This window comes from Podarcis erhardii, assembly GCF_964252035.2.
Source record: "Podarcis erhardii genome assembly, chromosome: 17".
Classification (NCBI taxonomy): domain Eukaryota; kingdom Metazoa; phylum Chordata; class Lepidosauria; order Squamata; family Lacertidae; genus Podarcis; species Podarcis erhardii.
The window spans coordinates 6,992,430-7,012,855 of record NC_138515.1 but is presented as its reverse complement, the minus strand read 5'-3'; the positions used below and the strand labels follow the sequence as shown (position 1 = coordinate 7,012,855).

At 45.5% G+C, this 20,426-nt stretch overlaps 1 protein-coding gene across 6 annotated transcripts in view; it reads right to left on the bottom strand.

Annotated features, from left to right (window-relative positions):
* The window catches only part of VAV1 (vav guanine nucleotide exchange factor 1), a 73,935-nt gene extending 57,814 nt beyond the window's left edge, over positions 1-16,121 (bottom strand). Inside the window, exon 1 of one of the 6 annotated variants that reach the window (XM_081844979.1) lies at positions 15,817-16,121. In XM_081844979.1, the coding sequence (XP_081701105.1) occupies positions 15,817-15,849 (33 nt within the window). In that variant the 5' untranslated portion in view covers positions 15,850-16,121. Of the gene's footprint in view, positions 1-14,507; positions 14,844-15,816 lie in introns of those variants that run through there. The other 5 variants (XM_081844980.1, XM_081844976.1, XM_081844975.1 and 2 more) reach the window with 5 other exon arrangements.
* Positions 16,122-20,426: the final 4,305 nt, after the last annotated feature.

The window sequence follows — 20,426 nt, the reverse complement described above, 5'->3', positions numbered from 1 at the left end:
TTGATCATCTGTGGCCACCCTGAGGTATTTGAACTGGAACAGGTGCAAAGGAGAAGAACTAAAATAACTACCCAAATAGAGAACTTACAACAAGAAGTGGAACACACAGGGTCTGCTTAGAAGATGAGGCTGCAGTCCCTTACCAGGAAGTAAGGTGCATTGAACTTAGTGTGCATGTGCAAAGCACAACAGACCACAGAAGTGCACATTCTACAAATAAATCTGAGGCAGAGGATGGCTGAGGTTTATGTTGAAGACAGGGAGGGTTCAAGAGACTGTGTTTCAAGGGCTGTGATGTTGTGCCCCAGGATCCTTAGCAAAGCTGCAGGAGGTGCTTGGACGCAGCTCCTGGCTCACACTCCAGCTGTGTGTTTTTCTGATTCAGTCTCTTTAACCACATCCCCTTGGCAACAGCTGTGAATACCTCTGCTTTCAGATTGATTAAAAAAAATTAGAACCAGAATCAAACTATCAGCTCAAGTCTAGAGGGTTTCTTCTAACAGTTTACAATAAAAACCGAGCAGTGATGAAAGCCTTGAAGCACACCATAGGTCGGACACTGCTGGTGTCCACATTTTCATGATCTGAGATCTAAACCTGGATCTGAAAAGTCTGACTCGCTCTTGGCCTATCTCCTCAGATTCCTGCCAAATTTTGTATGCAGTCCAATTAAAAAAAAATTTTGTGTGTGTGTGTATGTGCTGGAAACTTCCAAGAGGATCCAACAAAATCAAGAGAGTTGTGTTTCTCTTTTTTGTCTCTTGGTAAAGATTGCTTATCAGCACTTCTAAAGGAGTCTCTGTGCCAAAAAAGGAAAGTGAAAGGGATGGGGAAAAGATGCCATTCTGAAATGTCTGTACTATCACAACACTAGAGGTGTGTTCCAGTACTTAAGGGACTTAAGGAGGGCACAGGCCCACAGATTTGCACAGGCATTCAATACACCTGACCACAGTATCCTTCTGGAGTGGCTCTGAGAGTTGAGAGTGAGAGGCATTGTACTGCAGTGGCTCCACTCCTACTTATAGAGTCATTACCAGAGAGTAGCACTAGGGCAGCAGTTCCCAATTGGTGTTCCCAGTGGGTCTGTGGCACCATAGAGATATCAGCATTTTCGAAAGTAGGGGGTCTGTGGCTTGGCTTTTGAAAAACTGGAGACCCACAGTACTTAGCTAATTGGAAACCACTGCACTAGGGGATTTTTGGTTGACTCCATGGCAACTCTCTGTCTTGGGACCTTCGGCAAGCAAAGCACAAGCTCTATCGCTGCATCATGAACTGCTAGTTATGACGTTTCCGAGAAAGGCCTAATCTCCACTCATTTACACAACGATGGCAATCTTTTCTTCCCCAGTGCTCAAAATTATCTTCCCTCTCAAGGCTTCCTCTCCATCTACACTATCACAATCTGCCTGTTACTAAGACACGCATAGCTTTGGTTTTATTTTTTGTTTTTTTTATAATCTCTGATGGCTCCTTCTCTCCTAGAGCAGTTACACCAACTACCTTACAAACCCAGTCCTTGATTGGTTTCCCTCTAATTAACACCTGGCCCCATTCAACAACAATAGCAACAACAACTGGGTGTGCATGTTTGTTTATATGTTTATAACCTGCCAAAGCATCTGGAATGCTAAAGGCCTTCTAAGTTGTTCTAATATTCAGGCCCTCCCCTCAAGACACATGGCTCCCTTGACACCCTCTGAAAGTGGGGTGGGGGTGGGACTTCAATTCTCCAGATGTTTCTAGACATCCCATCACCCCTGACCCCACTGGCCATGCTGCCTACAGCTGATGGGACTTGGAGTTCAACAACATCTTCAGGGTCACAGGTTACCTGGTTCCAAAGGCTGTTCCAAAAGAAGGATACAGTGATTCAGATATGTTTTAGAGACCACTATCCTCTTCCCCATACTATTTTTCATTAAAACTTTGCCACAGGTACTTCACCATCCTAAACAACAAACAAATAAAAGCCTTCTCTCCCACCCCATGCAATTCAGCACAATTCACACCCCACTCTTAACATTTCCAGGTTTTCTTTTCTTCCTTGCATCCTCAGAGAACAGGCCTCCGAGACATGGACTTTCCACGTACAGTGGTACCTCGGGTTACATACGCTTCAGGTTACAGACTCCACTAACCCAGAAATAGTGCTTCAAGTTAAGAACTTTGCTTCAGGATGAGAACAGAAATCGTGCTCCGGCGACACGGCAGCAGCGGGAGACCCCATTAGCTAAAGTGGTGCTTCAGGTTAAGAACAGTTTCAGGTTAAGTACAGCCCTCCGGAACTAATTAAGTACTTAACCCGAGGTACCACTGTATAACATTTCCTTGGAAAAGATGCTCTATACAGATTTAGTTTTTACAAGAACTGAAAGGGGTTCTGCCATATCGTTCTGTCTAGTAATGACTCTGTGGTTCTCCCAAGGAAATATTGTCACCTGAAATAGGTGTGCCACAACTTGTCTACCCCACAGGATGGCCACTTGCACTTCAGCCCAAAAAGGGACACAGATTAGCAGGTGGTAATTTATCAGCATAGATGCAAATACAGAAATAACCATGATAATTTAAATCACAATACATCTGTCCACAGTGGGGATGCCTTATCTTTCAGTCACACTTGGACCAGGCAGCCGTTCTACTAACAGAGCACACCTTCAAACAAAGGACTGCCCTCTGCAAAACAGGCCACCCTGCCATTCCAGGAATCCTTGCAGTGCTACCATATAGACTGGTGATTGGGGGCGGCCGCCGAGACCACATAACACCGGTCTTGAAAGATCTACATTGGCTCCCAGTACATTTCCAAGCACAATTCAAAGGGTTGGTGTTGACCTTTAAAGTCCTAAACGGCTTTGGCCCAGTATACCTGAAGGAGCATCTCCACCCCCATTGTTCTGCCTGGATGCTGAGGTCCAGCGCCGAGGGCCTTCTGGCGGTTCCCTCATTGCGAGAAGCAAAGCTACAGGGAACCAGGCAGAGGGCCTTCTTGGTAGTGGTGCCCGCCCTGTGGAACGCGCTCCCATCAGATGTCAAAGAGATAAACAACTACCTGACATTCAGAAGACATCTGGGAAGTTTTTAATGTGTGACATCTTAGTGTATTTTGGGTCTTTGTTGGAAGCCGCCCAGAGTGGCTGGGGAAACCCAGACAGATGGGCGGGGTACAAATAATTTTTTATTATTATTATTATTATTATTATTATTATTATTATTATTATTAGCATTCAGATCACAGATGGCCATGCACATCCCAACCATGTGTCCTTGGCCAACATTGCAAGGGATTAGGGGCACACACCTGATCAGTACCCCCAAAATATAACCACACTGGGTTGCTTGTTCCTTCAGACTGGCCCTTCCATCATAGAAATGTATTTGGGGGGCTTTCTTGGAATTTTCTGATTTGTTATGCGGATGCTTATGGCATTCTGATTATTTCCTGAGGCAGGGACTGACCACTGAAATCCCAAACTCAAAGGTGAGCATTTGCTGGCCTGATGCCCCTTTTGGTCCATTCCAGCCTAGGATTCTCATGGCCAAATGCACAAGCCAAGCACTTCATGTGAACCAATGACCAAGGAAAGAGAACTGAGTTTCCAGTGGGTGACTCAGAGTCTGGGAAACGCTCAGACAGAGACTTGAGCAGCTGTAAGTATTTGCAAGCCTAACTTCTCTCTTCCACCTCCCAGCGGTGGCTCCAGACAGGGGAAAGATCCTCTGAGCAATTGTGCTTGAGTGGAAACCCATGTTATCATCTTTTGCAGAGGACCCCCCCCCCCAAGCATATATAAGTGCTGTGTATGCAGAGCTTGGATTTTATGCATGGGAATGCAGGGAAAGCCCTTCTCTTGCCCCTTCACCTGCCACCATTCCCTAGTCCTCTCCATAGCTGTCAACTTACAGATTTGAAAATAAGGGACCAGCAGCCTCAAAAATAAGGGATCAGCAGCCAAAATAAAGGATTTTCTGGACACAGGTATGTTCAACTTCTGAGTCCCTCCGAGCCAAAGGCAGAAAGCCCAGCCAGCAGCCAAACGAAGCCTCAAGTGGTGGTTCCCACAGCGCAGCAACCCGGCAAAGGGGATGCAGCAAGGAAAACCACCGTCACCTCTCCGCTGGGAAGCGCTGAGCAAAGGCAAGTCCCCAGGCAACGCGGCCGATTTGATCAGCACAAGTCACACAAGCTCCACCCCCCTAGTTCTTAGACTCCTTATTGGGTGAGCAACACAGCCAAGCAACACAGTTGGAGCCTCCCTCTTCCCTGGCCGGCAGGGAGGGAGGGAGGGAGAGGAGCTGCTTTCTTTGAAACCCAGGAAATTTAAGGGACATCATCAATAAGGGACAGCAGCGGGACGCGGCGCTGGATAAGGGAGTTTCCTGCCAAATAAGGGACGGTTGACAGCTATGGTCCTCTCCCAGCTCCCTGCACCCCACAGCTGGGCAAAGAAATAAGTCACAGCCCCAAGAGCAAAGGGAGGAAAGGAAAGCAACAAGGTCCTTACTTCTCACCTGACTCCTGATCCCACTGATGCACCTCCCCTCCCCATATCCTTCAACCTTCTTCAGATGAAACTAGGGACATTTCTCACTCTCCTTCAACTAACCCTCCTCAACCCTCCTTTTTTGCACCCCCGCAAAACATAGCCTATCAGAAGAAGGGCGAGTGCCACCCACATGACACCAATGGGACACAGTACATATGCCCCCCACTGTCCTGAGAAAACCCATTAGTCCTGATTTTAATCTTTTGTAGATTTACAGACATATAGTTAAAGCTATGGTTTTCCCAGTAGTGATGTATGGAAGTGAGAGCTGGACCATAAAGAAGGCAGATCCCCGAAGAATTGATGCTTTTGAATTATGGTGCTGGAGGAGACTCTTGAGAGTCCCATGGACTGCAAGAAGATCAAACCTCTCCATTCTTAAGGAAATCAGCCCTGAGTGCTCACTGGAAGGACAGATTGTGAAGCTGAGACTCCAATACTTTGGCCACCTCATGAGAAGAGAAGACTCCCTGGAAAAGACCCTGATGCTGGGAAAGATGGAGGGCACAAGGAGAAGGGGACGACAGAGGACGAGATGGTTGGACAGTGTTCTCGAAGCTACCCGCATGAGTTTGACCAAACTGCGGGAGGCCTGGCGTGCTCTGGTCCATGGGGTCATGAAGAGCCGGACACGACTAAACAACAACAACAAAGATTTACAGAAAGGAAAACACACAACACACACCAATGAATAAATTTTAAGTAAAGAGAAAGATTAGATGCAGACGCACACAGGGGCGGAGCTTCATGCTATGGCACCGGGAGGAGGAGAGCAGGCAGGGGCGTGGCAGGGGCGTGTCCTGGGGGCGTGGCACGCGTTCTGGGGGCATGGCCCCAGCGTGGGGGGGCAGCCACGATGGCACCCCACTGGGATCGTGGTGCCGGGGGTGCTGTGCTCCCCCTACCCCCCTCTTCCTCCGCCAATGGATGCACAAAGCATATTTTAAAATCAAAACTCCTTGCACTCCACTCTGTGGCCCTTTCTTCCCATCCAGAGCAGCCCTGTCCTCTACCTGCCTCTCAGAGACAGTGTATCACACAGGGCTGGTCCTTGGCTAGAGTTGTCATACGTCCGTATTTTCCTGGACACCTCCAGAATACTGCAGTCGGCAGCAGTGTCCGGGCGGTAATCGGGCAAATGTCCGTGAAAATCCAGACGTATGGCAGCCCATTTGGGCAAAACTCAAAAAGGTCAACAACTGCAGCCATGGGGAGGCAGCGAGACGCTCCCTCGCAGCAGCTGCAGCCACCAATGTTGCTCGGGACAAGCGCTGGCTCATCCTCTTCTCTGAAGTTGGTAGCAGTGGCGCTGGCGGGGGAAATACAGTGGTACCTTGGGTTAAGATCTTAATTCGTTCTGGAGATCCATTCTTAACTTGACACTGTTCTTAACCTGAGGTACCACTTTAGCTAATGGGGTCTCCTGCTGCTGCCATGAGATTTCTGTTCTCATCCTGAAGCAAAGTTCTTAACCCGAGGTACTATTTCTGGGTTAGCGGAGTCTGTAACCTGAAGTATCTGTAACCTTAAGTGTCTGTAACCCAAGGTACCACTGTGGAGAGGTTCAGGGATCAAATCCGAAGCTGGGATCGCTTTCGTAATTCCAGGACTGTCCTGGAAAATCGGGAGACTTGGAGGGTATGCCTTCCTGGCCACAAAGGTAGCAGCAAAGCAGAGCAGACCAGCAGCTCTCCAAGAAGGAGGAGGAGAAGGAGGAGGAGGAGGAGGAGGAGGAGGAGGAGAAGGAGAAGAGTTTGAATTTGATATCCCGCTTTATCACGACGCTAAGGAGTCCCAAAGCAGCTAACATTCTCCTTTCCCTTCCTCTCCCACAACAAACACTCTGTGAGGTGAGTGGAGCTGAGAGACTCAGAGAAGTGTGACTGGCCCAAGGTCACCCAGCAGCTGCATGTGGAGGAGCGGAGAATCGAACCTGGTTCACCAGATTATGAGTCCACTGCTCTTAACCACTGCGCCACACAGAAGCAGGTTATCCCACCGCAGCATAACTATCTCCCCCGAGTCCGGGGGATCTGTGGTTATGGACGTGCTAAAGCTTCACTCATTTCCACTGATGCATCATGAATAGGAAGTATGTGGGAGTGGCCACATCAGCAAGAAGCAAATTCAAGTCAGTACAGTATACTGCAAGAGCACCCTAGGGCTGTAGCGCACCAGAGGTGTATTTTTAAAATGGAAAATTTTAGTATGAAAAGTAACTTTTTCTTTGGGGGGGGGGGAGCAATGGATACCACACAGTTTGCAGCAAATGCCATGTCACCATTCAGAAATTATTGAGGGTGCAAGGAGCCCTGAATGCAGGAGCGTGTAAGTCCATCCCAGTACAGATCGCCTGGAATGCAGACTAAAAGTGTTGTCTGGAGGAGCTCTTGAGAAGCGGGACTTCAAGGACAGGGAAACTAGCCCAGATAAAACAGCATTGGCAGGGGACCGTTCAGAATAAAAGAAGCAACGTTGCTTAAATCTTCCTCGACTAACCATTTAGTTTGTGTAACTGGGAAATAATTTGCATCCTATGCAGATTAGGCTGTTGGGATTTGGGGAACTAGAATGTTGGGATTTGGAGAATTTGAATACCCTACTTTTGGAGCTCCTACTAGTTCGGTTATTTAAAAAAACAACAACTTCCTAAATAGTTCGCCTGCAAACTTGGCTGCCTTGTGACTCGCCCTTGACTCCAAATCGCTTATGAATAAAAAATTACAAAGCCCTGTACAGTTTTGCTTCCTGGTTCCTTCATTGTGAGCACTGTCCATTTATTCCTTGCTAGTCTTTTGGACTATTACTGATTCAGATCATGACCTGCCACCTTATCCCATGACAGCTGCAATTCCTTCCAAGTCTTAGAGAGAGTATTTGTCAAGACGTTGTTTCTCAAACACTCTCCACAAATTCTAAAAAAAAGGTTGTGAAGCTGGGGTACTTCCTTTTGCAGAAGCTGTGCTGAATCTCCCTCGGATGAACTTATAGGTACAAGCAACAGAATATTGCAATGTTTCCCTACTTTTTATCGTGGAGCAGATCATTTTTGTTCAGGGATCCTAACAGCCTGGAAGAAGAGCTGTCAAGGCTTTGAGAGGGAATAGCTTCAGTAGTAAAGGGATAAATGCCACACACATGCATTTGTAGAATCAATTAATAGACTCATGTAGAGCCTAACTACATGATATTTTAAATTTTATGCTTGCAGCAACCACAGGTTTTAATATTATTAAAAACCAAGCATGGGATCCAGCTCTCAGGACCACAGTATACAATCAATCTGTATTATGTTCACAGATTGCTCACACCACACAGATCCTGATCTAGTTGAGGAGGGAAGCACATTTGATGGTTGTTTTTTTAAAAGAAAACAGATCCTGATAAAGTGGTACCTCAGATTAAGTACTTAATTTGTTCCGGAGGTCCGTACTTAACCTGAAACTGTTCTTAACCTGAAGCACCACCTGAAGATGCTGCGCCGCCAGAGCACGATTTCTGTTCTCATCCTGAAGCAAAGTTCTTAACCTGAGGTACTATTTCTGGGTTAATGGAGTCTGTAACCTGAAGCGTATGTAACTTGAAGTGTATGTAACCCGAGGTACCACTGTATTACTGTAACAAATGCACTTATAGTAAAGTGTAGGTTCACAGTCTGTCTGACTTCTGGTTTCTTTGGACCCTTTTCTGGCTGGCTGCCTCTCTCTCCCTCTTGGTTCAACTGTCATCAGCATTTTGTAAGCTCACAGCTTCTTAGCAGAATCATAGCTGGACAGTTTTTCATTGTTTTAACGTCTATTGTAAGTCACCTTTGTGCTCTCTGGGGTATTTTTAAAAAACATTTTCCTGTACTTCTGCAAGCCCTGGGTTTCCCCAAGTCTGCTGATACTTCCCTCTTGTTTCTCAGTGGCCTCAGCTTAGCAACAATCCTTGCACCACTCGGCGCATGAATTTGCTATTAGAAGGAGTGATGATCATAATTCCAGGCTTCGTAACATTTCCCACAAATTTAGACTTGGTGGCTCTTCAGCCAAAATGGTTCCTGGAGCAGCTACAGATAGAAATGGTAGCCGAAATCACCAATGTTCCCTTATTTGTCCCATGTCCAGAATGGAAATCGTTCCAGTGCGTACGATCGGTATTCCCTGTTGTTGTGATTTTCAGCCTGCAAACAATGTGTAACAATCTGAAATTGATGACAACCCTCCCCCAACTTGCACTGGGTTTCCTTTGCACTGAAATGAATGGTGTGGAATAACATAATGATAATTTAAGGACATAATTTATTGCGTAAAAATTCACCATTGCAGACCATTGAGACTAATGTAGTTTTTGTCGAAAGCTGAACTGCAGCAGAATAGAAACAGAGATGCTTGCAAAAAATACAAGGGATGCTTTCTTACATCCCTCTGGATAGGCCTGTAATTATTATATCTTGCCGCTCATAAGACTGGGCTGCCTGGGAAGGAACTTCTGCTTCCACCAACAGCATGACTAGATGCCTAGGGTGGCTACTGCAGAACTGCAAGCTTTTTTCAGATCAGTCCAGAGATGAGTTTTGTGGGTACAACAAACTCTGGCAAATATCTGTATTCTGATCTAAAAGCATTACAAGGGAAACAACAAGCAAGGGAAATACTGGAAGGAAATGTTCTGCTTTCATTGACATACTTCCTAGTGCACATCAAGCATTTATTTTTCTGTTGGGCTAAGCTTGGATTCAAATGCCCTCACAGTAACAGAAAGCAGTCAGGTAATGTGTACTTTCATCATAAGTACTTCAGGGTACATCAAACCATGGTTTGTCCTTCTATAATTTGTTTAAAGCATTTTCACTCTTCAGTCAAAAAGGTTCCCAGAGTAGCTACCGATCAATAACAAGGCAATAACAATGCCCTTTGGTGCTCAATTTAAAAGACATGACAGAAAAGGTAGAAGAGGGGAAGGGAAAAGAAAAAAAGCAAATTCAGGCAGCAGTTCTTACAGTTTTTATAAAGTCCAATTAAGACAGCAGAAATCCAGGTTGCCAGAATGATTACTGTTAGGTGACAGATGATGCAAAATAAGAGCCAAAGGCAGTTGGCATTTCAGCATAGCCCATGGAATATCCCTGCGTCCTTTCTCTCCCTCTGCTGCAGCCTAGAGGAATAACCACTGCTAGATGATGCAAAGTCAATGGCAACTGGACTCAAGCTGTTTTTGAGCTGTTTTGGTGCAAGTCCCTACCTCACTGGCAAGCCATTCAAGCAGGGAACTGGCACCCCCAACAAGTATTAATCTCATTCTAGTCCTAAGAATCAGATCCATTCTGCAACAGATTATAAGAGGGTAGCATGGAGAAGAATGTCGAAGAGCTGCTACAGCAACCCTGGGTGCCAACTTATGATGTGAAAAAAACTGGTATCTGGGGGAGAACCTGATAGAATCTGTTGGAAGCACTGCCTAATTTTTAATATAGTGGGCTGAGCATGTGCCTGGATCCTAGAGCGGGAAACAAGATGTGAAGGCAGCACACATATTCCACTCTTTTGCAGGTGACTCTTCTGATGTGCCACGTTGCTTGGGCGGCATCCATCTTGCCTCAACAGAAGCTGTGGCTAAAAAGAAAATGCACCGCCATGCATGCTGCAGCTTTGCATGGCAGTGTGTTAAATGGGGTGGTGGGCTGAGCCCAGAAGCCTGGCTCCCTTAGTACAGTGGTACCTCGGGTTAAGTGCTTAATTCATTCCGGAGGTCCGTTCTTAACCTGAAACTGTTATTTACCTGAAGCACCATTTTAGTTAATGGGGCCTCCTGCTGCCGCCGCGCAGCCGGAGCACAATTTCTGTTTTCATCCTGAAGCAAAGTTCTTAACCCAAGGTACTATTTCTGGGTTAGAGGAGTCTGTAACCTGAAGCGTATGTAACCCGAGGTACCACTGTACCTTGGTTGTGCATTACAGTGTTACCTCGGGTTAAGTACTTAATTTGTTCCGGAGGTGCGTTCTTAACCTGAAACTGTTCTTAACCTGAAGCACCACTTTAGCTAATGGGGCCTTCTGCTGCCACCACGTCACCAAAGCCCGATTTCTGTTCTTATCCTGAAGCAAAGTTCTTAACCTGAAGCACTATTTCTGGGTTAGCGGAGTGTGTAACCTGAAGCGTATGTAACCTGAAGTGTATGTAACCTGAGGTACCACTGTACAGAAAGCAAGCAGTTGTCCAAGTGATAACAACGCTGATGATGGTGCCAGCACAAAAAATACCTTACAGCTGCCTCAGACACCAAACAAACAAAACAGCCAGGACTTCCCACCAAACACTTCAGTTGCGTGGGCAACACTAATCTGCCATGTTGTCTCATTGCCAGGTTTCCTTGCTTCCTCCTAAGATGGATTGAGTCAATAATACTGTAGCCAATCCAGAGAGTGGGGAGCTGCATGTGTCCTAATAAAACCCTAACATTCAGGGCTTTTTTCAGCTAGAACTCACAGGAACTCAGTTCCGGCACCTCTCAGGTGGGCGCCATTGCTATTACAGTGGTACCTCGGGTTACATACGCTTCAGGTTACATAAGCTTTAGGTTACAGCCTCCGCTAACCCAGAAATAGTGCTTCAGGTTAAGAACTTTGCTTCAGGATGAGAACAGAAATCGTGCTCCGGCGGCGCGGTGGCAGCAGGAGGTCCCATTAGCTAAAGTGGTGCTTCAAGTTAAGAACAGTTTCAGGTTAAGAATGAACCTCCGCAACAAATTAAGTACTTAACCTCTGAGGTACCACTGTATAAGAGAACAAGGCAGCTGAGTTCTGGCACCCCTTTTACTAGAAATATATTAGCACTGCTAATATTCCTTTCCCCAAGGCCAGCCCAAGACATTTTGCTGCCTGTAGGAGGACAAGGTGGCACACTCTCGCTCCTTGCACAGAAGCTGTCTGGGCTGGCAACTGAATATTATCTCCATGCTGGCAATGAAATAGCGTCCACCACTCCAGAGGGCGGCAGAGTAGCTCAAGGTGTGTAGGGTAGGCCATGTGGCACACACAGGGTATACTTTCCCACTCTGCTAATGGTAGGGCCGGCCCAGCCCTAATCAACAAGCTAGACTTTCCTAGGGTGGACATCTGCCTTACTCCACAGAGGACATAAGGCGGGAGAGCAGGTGCCTTGAAATAACCCATCAGCAAAAAAATTATGTTGTATGTAGGAAAGATAAGATGAAATGGTAAAACCAGTAGAGTTGGAAACAAACCTCATAACGGGAAAGTTTAAGAAAAGTGATGGATAATGAAAATAATAAGAAGCAAAATGTATAAGGAAACTAATATAACTAACAGTAGTGGTAAATGAATACAGACAGACAACAATAACTGTATAAACATGAGGACTTATTTGTTTATGGATACACTATGGACAAATATGGAAAATGAATGAAAATATATAAAATGGAAGAATAAAATTATATGTGATATAAAAACCAGAAGAAGGAAGGAGGGAAGTCAGCTCTGAAGAGCAAGTATAAATGTAATACAGTATGTGTATGTGGAGTATCTAATTGAAAAACTAATAAAGATTATTTGAAAAGAAAAAAGAAAAAAAGAAATAGCCCATCAGCTGTTAGCACCTGGGCTAACCAGGTCACCTGGTCACAGTCTTCTCTACTTTAGTTAGATGCATTGTATTTAAATTTACAGTGGTGCCCCGCAAGACGAACGCCTCGCAAGACGGAAAACCCGCTAGACGAAAGGGTTTTCCGTTCTGGAGGCGCTTCGCAAAACGAATTTCCCTATGGGCTTGCTTCGCAAGACGAAATGTCTTGCAAGTTCCTGCGGGTTTTTTCCCCCTTCCCCCCCCTTTTCCTAAGCCGCTAAGCTGCTTATCAGCTGATCCGCTGATAAGCCGCTTAACAGCTGATCCACTAAAAGCCGCTAATCCGCTAAGCTGTCAATGGGCTTGCTTCGCAGGACGAAAAAACCGCTATACGAAGAGCCTCACGGAACGGATTAATTTCGTCTTGCGAGGCACCACTGTACAGTAATTAGTTCTACTTCTGCCTATGCACATCCAAGTTAACATATGCAAAGAATTATGTAAATCTGCCCTCTTTTTGACCAGTGCTTCTTCCCCTGGGTTTTTTGTGTGTGCGTGATGTGCAAGTGGCCACACTCGACTCGCAGATCTCACTGAACAGCCGGGTTCATATACTTGTTGGGGAGAGAGCAGAATATGGGCAGTTCCACAATGTACATTTAAAACTCATCCAAATGCACATTTAAAGTACATGGGCTCCCCTCACCCCCAAGAATCCTGAGAAATGTTGATTGTGAGGGGTGCTGGGATTTGTACCTCTGTGAGAGGGAAACTACAGTTCCCACAATTCTTTGCAGGAAGTCATGCGCTGTAAATGTATGGTGTGCAGCTTGAATTCAAACAGTTTGAGAAACAACGTCAGACAAATACAACTCGCTAAATGCCAGGCAAGTCAGGCCATGTACAATGAGAGCCAAGAGGAAATGGCTGTAGGAAAATTCTCTTCCCTGTAGGCTACACTGCCGTGATATGAGATATGAGACTGTGCTCCTATACACAAAAGAGAAATTTGCCTAAGCAAAACCAAGCTTTCTTGCTTGACACAAAATGTCTCCCCCACCCCAACCACTACAATTGCCACTTGCCCACAAAGTTTACAGAGTTCTCAGAAATATGAGCTCTCTTCATTTCTAAACAAACAGCAAGTTTCAACCTGTTGTGCTTGGGAAATGCTTCAGAAGGTGAAGGCAGCATCTGCTAAATCGAATAAGGTCTGGGTGTGCTTCTACAGGTGAGACCTCATACTTTGAAGACCTAAGCCCACAAAGGATTCTCCCTCAATTTCCATCCTGCCACATATCACCTGCTGTCATTTTGGTATGTCTTATCAATTGCAGACGTTTTCCTTTTTTGAAAAACAACAACACCTAACTGAACAAGAAGTTAATCGTCATGGTCAAAATGAGCATCCCTTATTCTCATCAAGGTTTCTGATTCCAGAGTTTGCATTTTATGATGAAAAATTCACCAGGAAGGGCCTAACATTCAAAGGAACCACGCTCAATTTAGTTTCGTATACGATCTACACACAGGTCTGTATACATTCCCTTCTTACATCTTGACTTGAGTGGCCACAGAGCCTCTCTCAGACCATATCAGCTGCCTGCAGCCATGGCTGCTCACATGCTGGTCAGGCAACCTCGTCTTAGGTTAGGCCTGTGTCTTTCCATATGTATATGTCCCACATCACTCTTGCATAACCCCTTTCCGTGCTTCCTCCTTATTTCCACCAGCCGATTTCACCTCATCTCTACGCATGCACATACACCAGCAGAGGCACCAGCCCTCCTGTCTCACAGTCAAAGCGAAATCTACACATCTGTCCCACACCACTGTGCACCTTGAAACCCCTCCCCATCCTTGCTTTGCACAGCACCTACAGGCAGACCAATACTTCCCCACCCACACATGCAAGAAGATCACACAGCAATTACTTCCTCAGAGGTAGCTTAACCCTTTCCCCACCAGATTCGGCTTACAAATACGAGGTGGGTTTCATGCTCCCGCTGATGGGTGGTACGCTTAATCACATGCTCTCCCTTCCTGCTATCACAGCTCGCATATGTTGGTGGCATAAATCATAAATACCACACTCGATTCCCTTGCTCTTTGCTCTTGTTCTTGCTGCCTAGATCCTCTGACACCTGCCTCTCTCTACCCCCAATTATTCAGAGGCTAAAATCCCAAATCCCAACACACAAATGTCCATAGGGATGTCCAAAAGCTGTACATCCCCTCAGCGACCAGTGCTAGCTTCACAAGCTCCACTGAAGAATTGGGGGTTGCGAGAGACTGTGCTTCCACCCTGCTCTTTCTTCAGAGCAACGCGGACACAGAGACCTTGCTGGCTCAAATGACATGACCCTCTTTCCCTTGCCTCGTTGCTTACCTGGGACATTTGGGGGCGCAAGTTGATCTCTCGCAAGTTGACAGCGTGAGCCGTGAGGTTGTTGAGGAGCTGGCAGAGTAGGACGCCATCGCGCAAGGCTTGGGCCAAGTCGCAGACCTGGGCACCCTCCCAGGTCACTCTGTGGTTGGGCGGCAGCACCCGGCACTGGATAAGCCAACGGGCGCACTGCTTCCACAGCTCCATTCTCACCAACACCCAAGGGGCTGCTGCTCCTGGGTGCTGTGCTGGGGCCGCTTTCCACTGCCACCAGCAGCACCCTTCCTGGCGGCTGCGAAACTGCAACAGGCGACAGCTTCCTCTTTTGCAACTGACATCAGACCACAAAGAGAAAAAAAAAAGGGCCGGTGTGGGGGCTGGGGAACTTCCTCACCCCATCCTGGAGGAGGAGGTGCCAAAGAAGAAGCAAAAAAGCCCAGCCTTCACTCAACTTTGCTCAATTCTTTGCCAGGAGTTCAGGGTGCTATAAAGGCCTCTCTTTTCTAGCAGCAGTCATGGGTAGAGCTGTTTTCTGACAAGGCCCAGCTAAGGTGGTGTGCCTTAGTAGACAAATTTTGGGGTACAAAGCCAGGAACCAATATATTTCAGGTTGCCTATCTTGGCAGCGTACACATTTTTTTTTAAAAAAATACAAAGTCTGGATCTTGAAGCCATGAGGTGCTTGGGGGCAAGTAACATTCATTTTATTTAAATGGGGTACAAAGCCGCACAGCTGCCCCGCTTGCTGGGGTGCCCCTGAGAGGCCAGCACCATGGCGCGACGCACCACTAAGCCCTATGGGAAGGACGGCTCTGCAGCTGCGCTTTCCACTACCGCGGGAACATGGTGAAGAGCAAGGGCATGGCATCCCATTTTACCTCAGGTGCTACCCCACTCTGCTGCCATGCCACCCCCCTCCCGCCAAAGCATCCCTTCTTACCTGGTTGTGTGGCGGCAAAGCAGACGTGACCGCAGCAGGTTCTGGTGAGCTCTTGCGAGGTTTCGGCAAACTCTTGCCAGGGTTCCTGCATGGGGACGGCTTCTTGGGCTTCTGTGCCTGAGGCAATTGCTTCAGGCCGCCTCATGGGTGGGCTGGTCCCGGTGAAGATCCTCTCCTGATCCTCTTCAGATCTTAAGGAGAGGGCTCATTCCTTCCCCATACCAAGCGGTCCCAACATTTCTTGTACTACCCCCCCACCAAACTAGCATCTTCATACCATTGGTATGGAGAAAATATACTACAAATATCATTACACCTGGTCTCTGACTTCAAAAAGGGCTCTGCCCAGACATAGTAAATGAATAACCCTACCCTTATCATCCTTACCCATCCTAAAATCTCCATGAGTGTGTATGAAAAACTCAACAAACGACATAATTGGCTAGCTAGCTAACTCAAATTCTAAATATTTTTAAAAAGAACCAAATAAGAAAAGCAACACGAACAAGTCAAGAAAACCACAGATCTTTCCTCTGAGCTCTCTAAAACAGTCAGTTGGAAATGAGAACATCTGAGCAGCTATATGTCATGGCCTTCATTGTTGAGCACACATGACATCACAGAGGACAGGCAGAAGGGAAAGGTGGTTGGCTGAGCTGTTTAAAAGGGTCCTTGCACAACCTTGATATGATCACAGGGGTGCCAACTTGAATTAAATATTGAGGGGGCCCAGGTAAGCCCCACCTTGCATAACTGATCAAATGACACGGCACACTCACACCATTTGAATGGCAATGCTCATCAACTTTGGGAGGGCCTGGCCCCCTCAAATATTTTATTGGGTTGGCGAAAGTAACTCAGAGTTATCTCCTGTGATATATCAATCGCTGTTTATTGTGAGGTTAAGCAGAAATTGTAGCCTAAAAAGGTTTTAGATTTAAAAAATGACCCTGGTTCTGCTTTCTAACCCTTAAAAGATCATGGATTTGCCAAGTGGCCACAAATAAACCAACCTGACTATGCTTTTGTGCATATCGAAAAGGAGGGAATCTTGGCATGATGGACCTAAACATCATCACCAATTCATTTCAAGAGATCAGACAGTTGTTAGTGGATAATAATAATAATAATAATAATAATAATAAAAAAAAAATACAATAGTCTATTAAACATTAAAAGCTTCCCTAAACAGGGCTGCAAAGTTGCAAGACCCCTGGTTCAAAAGATGGCAATGATTGAAAGGGTTATTTGCAACGGGAAACAAATCCCTTTTGGAAAAAGTTTGCAATTTAACAATATCATAATACGATAGGAAACTCTTGCTAGTTGTTGTAAACCAATGTGACATCTGAATAAACTTTGCAGACATAAACCTTTCATTTGCTCTAGTGTGGCAGCCTACAGAGAGCAACTTACAGGAAGAAGTCTCACTGCCCAGACTCCAGCCAAATGAATGATCAGATGGCTTTTTTGGGATGTTATGCTGAGCTCTGCAGCTGTAGGGAACAAAAATTGTCTCTGGGAAATGTTGATGCTTGTCATAGCTCACTTACAGCTTCTTGTTCATACAAGCAATTTGTTCTTCAGGCTCTTATTTTTCATTCTCTTTCCCCACAAGTTCTTGTGTATGTCTAGCCATCATTTCTATCATCTCCAACACTTCCAGGGCCTTTTCTTTTTCCAAAACCCCATGTTCTTTGCAGATCTCATTATTTTGCTTTTCCAAACTTAAGACTTTATTTCAACATGATGCTTATTCTATTTTAGCTGCCTTTCTGTCACTTACAACACACCGGCACACTGTTCTTGAGGTCATTCTGTGTGTGGTAGCACTTTCATGTTTCCTGTTTAATTTTCAGTGACAAATTTTCAACATCCTCATTCAGTTTCTCTGCTTCAGCAGCTAATTTATTTTCTGCTGTCTTAGATCGCATCTAGCACAGAGAATGTACAAAGTTTTTATTCTTTGTAAAGCTTTGTATTATTTCATTTTTTAATGCTTATAAAACAGAGAGAACAATCATAAGAAGGGCATGTCCATTGTGGCATGCATGCAAACCTGTAACACAATAAATAACATTAACATAACCTATACTTTCTTGGGCTCCATGATTAACATTAACATAACCCATACTTTCTTGGGCTCCATGATCACTGCAGATGGTGACAGCAGCCACGAAATTAAAAGACGCCTGCTTCTTGGGAGAAAAACAATGACAAACCTAGACAGTATCTTAAAAAGTAGAGACATCACCTTGCCAACAAAGGTCCATATAGTAAAAGCTATGGTTTTCCCAGTAGTGATGTATGGAAGTGAAAGCTGGACCATAAAGAAGGCTGATCGCTGAAGAATTGATGCTTTTGAGAGTCCCGTGGACTGCAAGAAGATCAAACCTATCCATTCTGAAGGAAATCAGCCCTGAGTGCTCACTGGAAGGACAGATCCTGAAGCTGATGTTGGGAAAGATTGAGGGCACAAGGAGAAGGGACGACAGAGGATGAGATGGTTGGACAGTGTTCTTGAAGCTACCAGCATGAGTTTGACCAAACTGCGGGAGGCAGTGGAAGACAGAAGTGCCTGGCGTGCTCTGGTTCATGGGGTCACGAAGAGTCGGACGCGACTAAACGACTAAACGACAACCATCTATAGAAAACTGCATAAATTGGGAATTATTAAGAGCATGGCACATCTTTGTAGTTTGCATTGCCTCAGTATCCTTGAGCGGGAAATTAATTAAGGTCAGAACAGCACCTGCCACAATTGCCCCCAGAGGAGCAAAGTAATGCTGCAATCTAGCCAGAGTTCTTCAGACGTTTTCAACAACAAACAGTAAATAAATTTCATGAAATTTATAATCAGTGCTCACAGAGCGACACAATTAAGCAGGGAGTAGGTGCTAAGAGGGATGTGGGTGGCGCTGCGGTCTAAACCACTGAGCCTAGGGCTTGCCAATTGGAAGGCCGGCGGTTCGAATCCCCACGACGGGGTGAGCTCCCATTGTTCGGTCCCAGCTTCTACCAACCTAGCAGTTCGAAAGCATGCCTGTGCAAGTAGATAAATAGGTACCACTCCAGCAGGAAGGTAAACAGCATTTCCATGCACTGCTCTGGTTTAGCCAGAAGCAGCTTAGTCATGCTGGCCACATGACATGGAAAAACTGTCCGCGGACAAACGTCGGCTCCCTCGGCCAGTAAAGCGTGATGAGCGCCGCAACCCCAGAGTCATTCACGACTGGACTTAACTGTCAGGGGTCCTTTACCTGGTGGTAAAGTGTTGGTGGCTAAATATTGGAAAGCAAATCATATACCCACCAAAGAATGGTTATGCAAGCTGACCCGAGTACAATGGTACCTTGGGTTCAGAACTTAATTCGTTCTTGAGGTCTGTTCTTAACCAGAAGCACCACTTTAGCTAATGGGGCCCTCCTGCTGCCGCTGCTGCACGATTTCTGTTCTCATTCTGAAGCAAAGTTCTTAACCCAAGGTACTATTTCTGGGTTAGTGGAGTCTGTAACCTGAAGCGTATGTAACCTGAAGCATATGTAACCCAAGGTACCACTGTACTTTGAACTCACGAAGAAACAAATCTAATGCTATAGTTAAGAAAGAATGGGATCATTTAAACAACTACCTGATAAATCAAGGTTCAGCACCTAAGATCTGGTTGTGCCTAGAATAGCACTGCGAAAGCAATAGTGTCCTGATACCAAGATGAGGAACCAACTGAAATACAGAAAAGTATCTTTACTAAGAACAATGAACTGCTGTGGTATTGGCGGAAGTCTTATTTGTTGTTTTGTAGGTAGTTTTGTATGTAGTTCTCTGTGTTTTAATTTAACAATTTGTTTGTAAAATATTAGTCTAACAATGAGTGATTTACTGTTATCCTAGTTATATATCCATATATATTCTTTCCCCCTCCTTCACTTTTATACTTTTTTTTCTTCTATAATTTTCCTTTTCCTTTTTCCTTTTTTATTTATTTACTTAATCTGTTTGACGACTATAAGTTTTGTTCTAATTGTTTGTGTATGCAACATAATTCAATAAAAAAGAAAGAAAAAGAAAAGAAAACAGCAAGACCTCAGAGCCTAGAGCATGGGTAGGTAAACTAAGGCCCGGGGGCTGGATCCGGCCTAATCACCTTTTAAATCTGGCCCGTGGACGGTCCGGGAGTCAGTGTGTTTTTACATGAGTAGAATGTGTGCTTTTATTTAAACTGCATCTCTGGGTTATTTGTGGGGCACAGAAATTCATTCATTATTATTTTTCCAAAATATAGTCCACCCCCCCCCCCAAGGTCTGAGGGACAGTGGACCTGCCCCTTACTGAAAAAGTTTGCTGACCCCTGCCCTAGAGTGTCAGAACTGGAGCATTCCTCTCGAACCAAACTTCCCCCTTTTACCAAATGCACCCACAAGAGGTCGTTTTGCTCCATAAAATGCAGTCTTGGCAGCTTGCAATAAACCAGCTTCATCCACTTAATCTGTGATCTGCAAATAGCCTGTAACTTCAGCTGACATTCACATTTTTCTGCTTACAGGACACAGCTGGGCAACCAATGTCGCTACTTGGAACAGCGGTATTTTCAGGGGCACTGGAGGAGGGGCTTAATGTGGGGGCTCCAGCCAGCATTCTGGATGGTGCAGTGCAATTGTTTTGGGTAGCAACCTCGCCCCCCCCCCAACCTCTGAGGCTGTCCTGTGTTCTTGCCACATTTCACAGAACAAATGCATAATTTGTTGCTCATAAGTCAAACTCAGAAGAGTGGTCCAGGAGTTTGAAAAGAGCTTTTGTGCCATCTAAACCAATCCTAACCTTTTCCAGAAAAAAACAACTTTCTGCTGTGTTCCCACCCAGCCACCTGTGGAATAAGCCTGGCAAATATGCAAATGCAATTTATAATATTTTATTGCTTACCCTTACTTCCACTACATTTATAGGATGGAAACTGAAGCAAGGTGAATTGTGTAAGGCCCTAC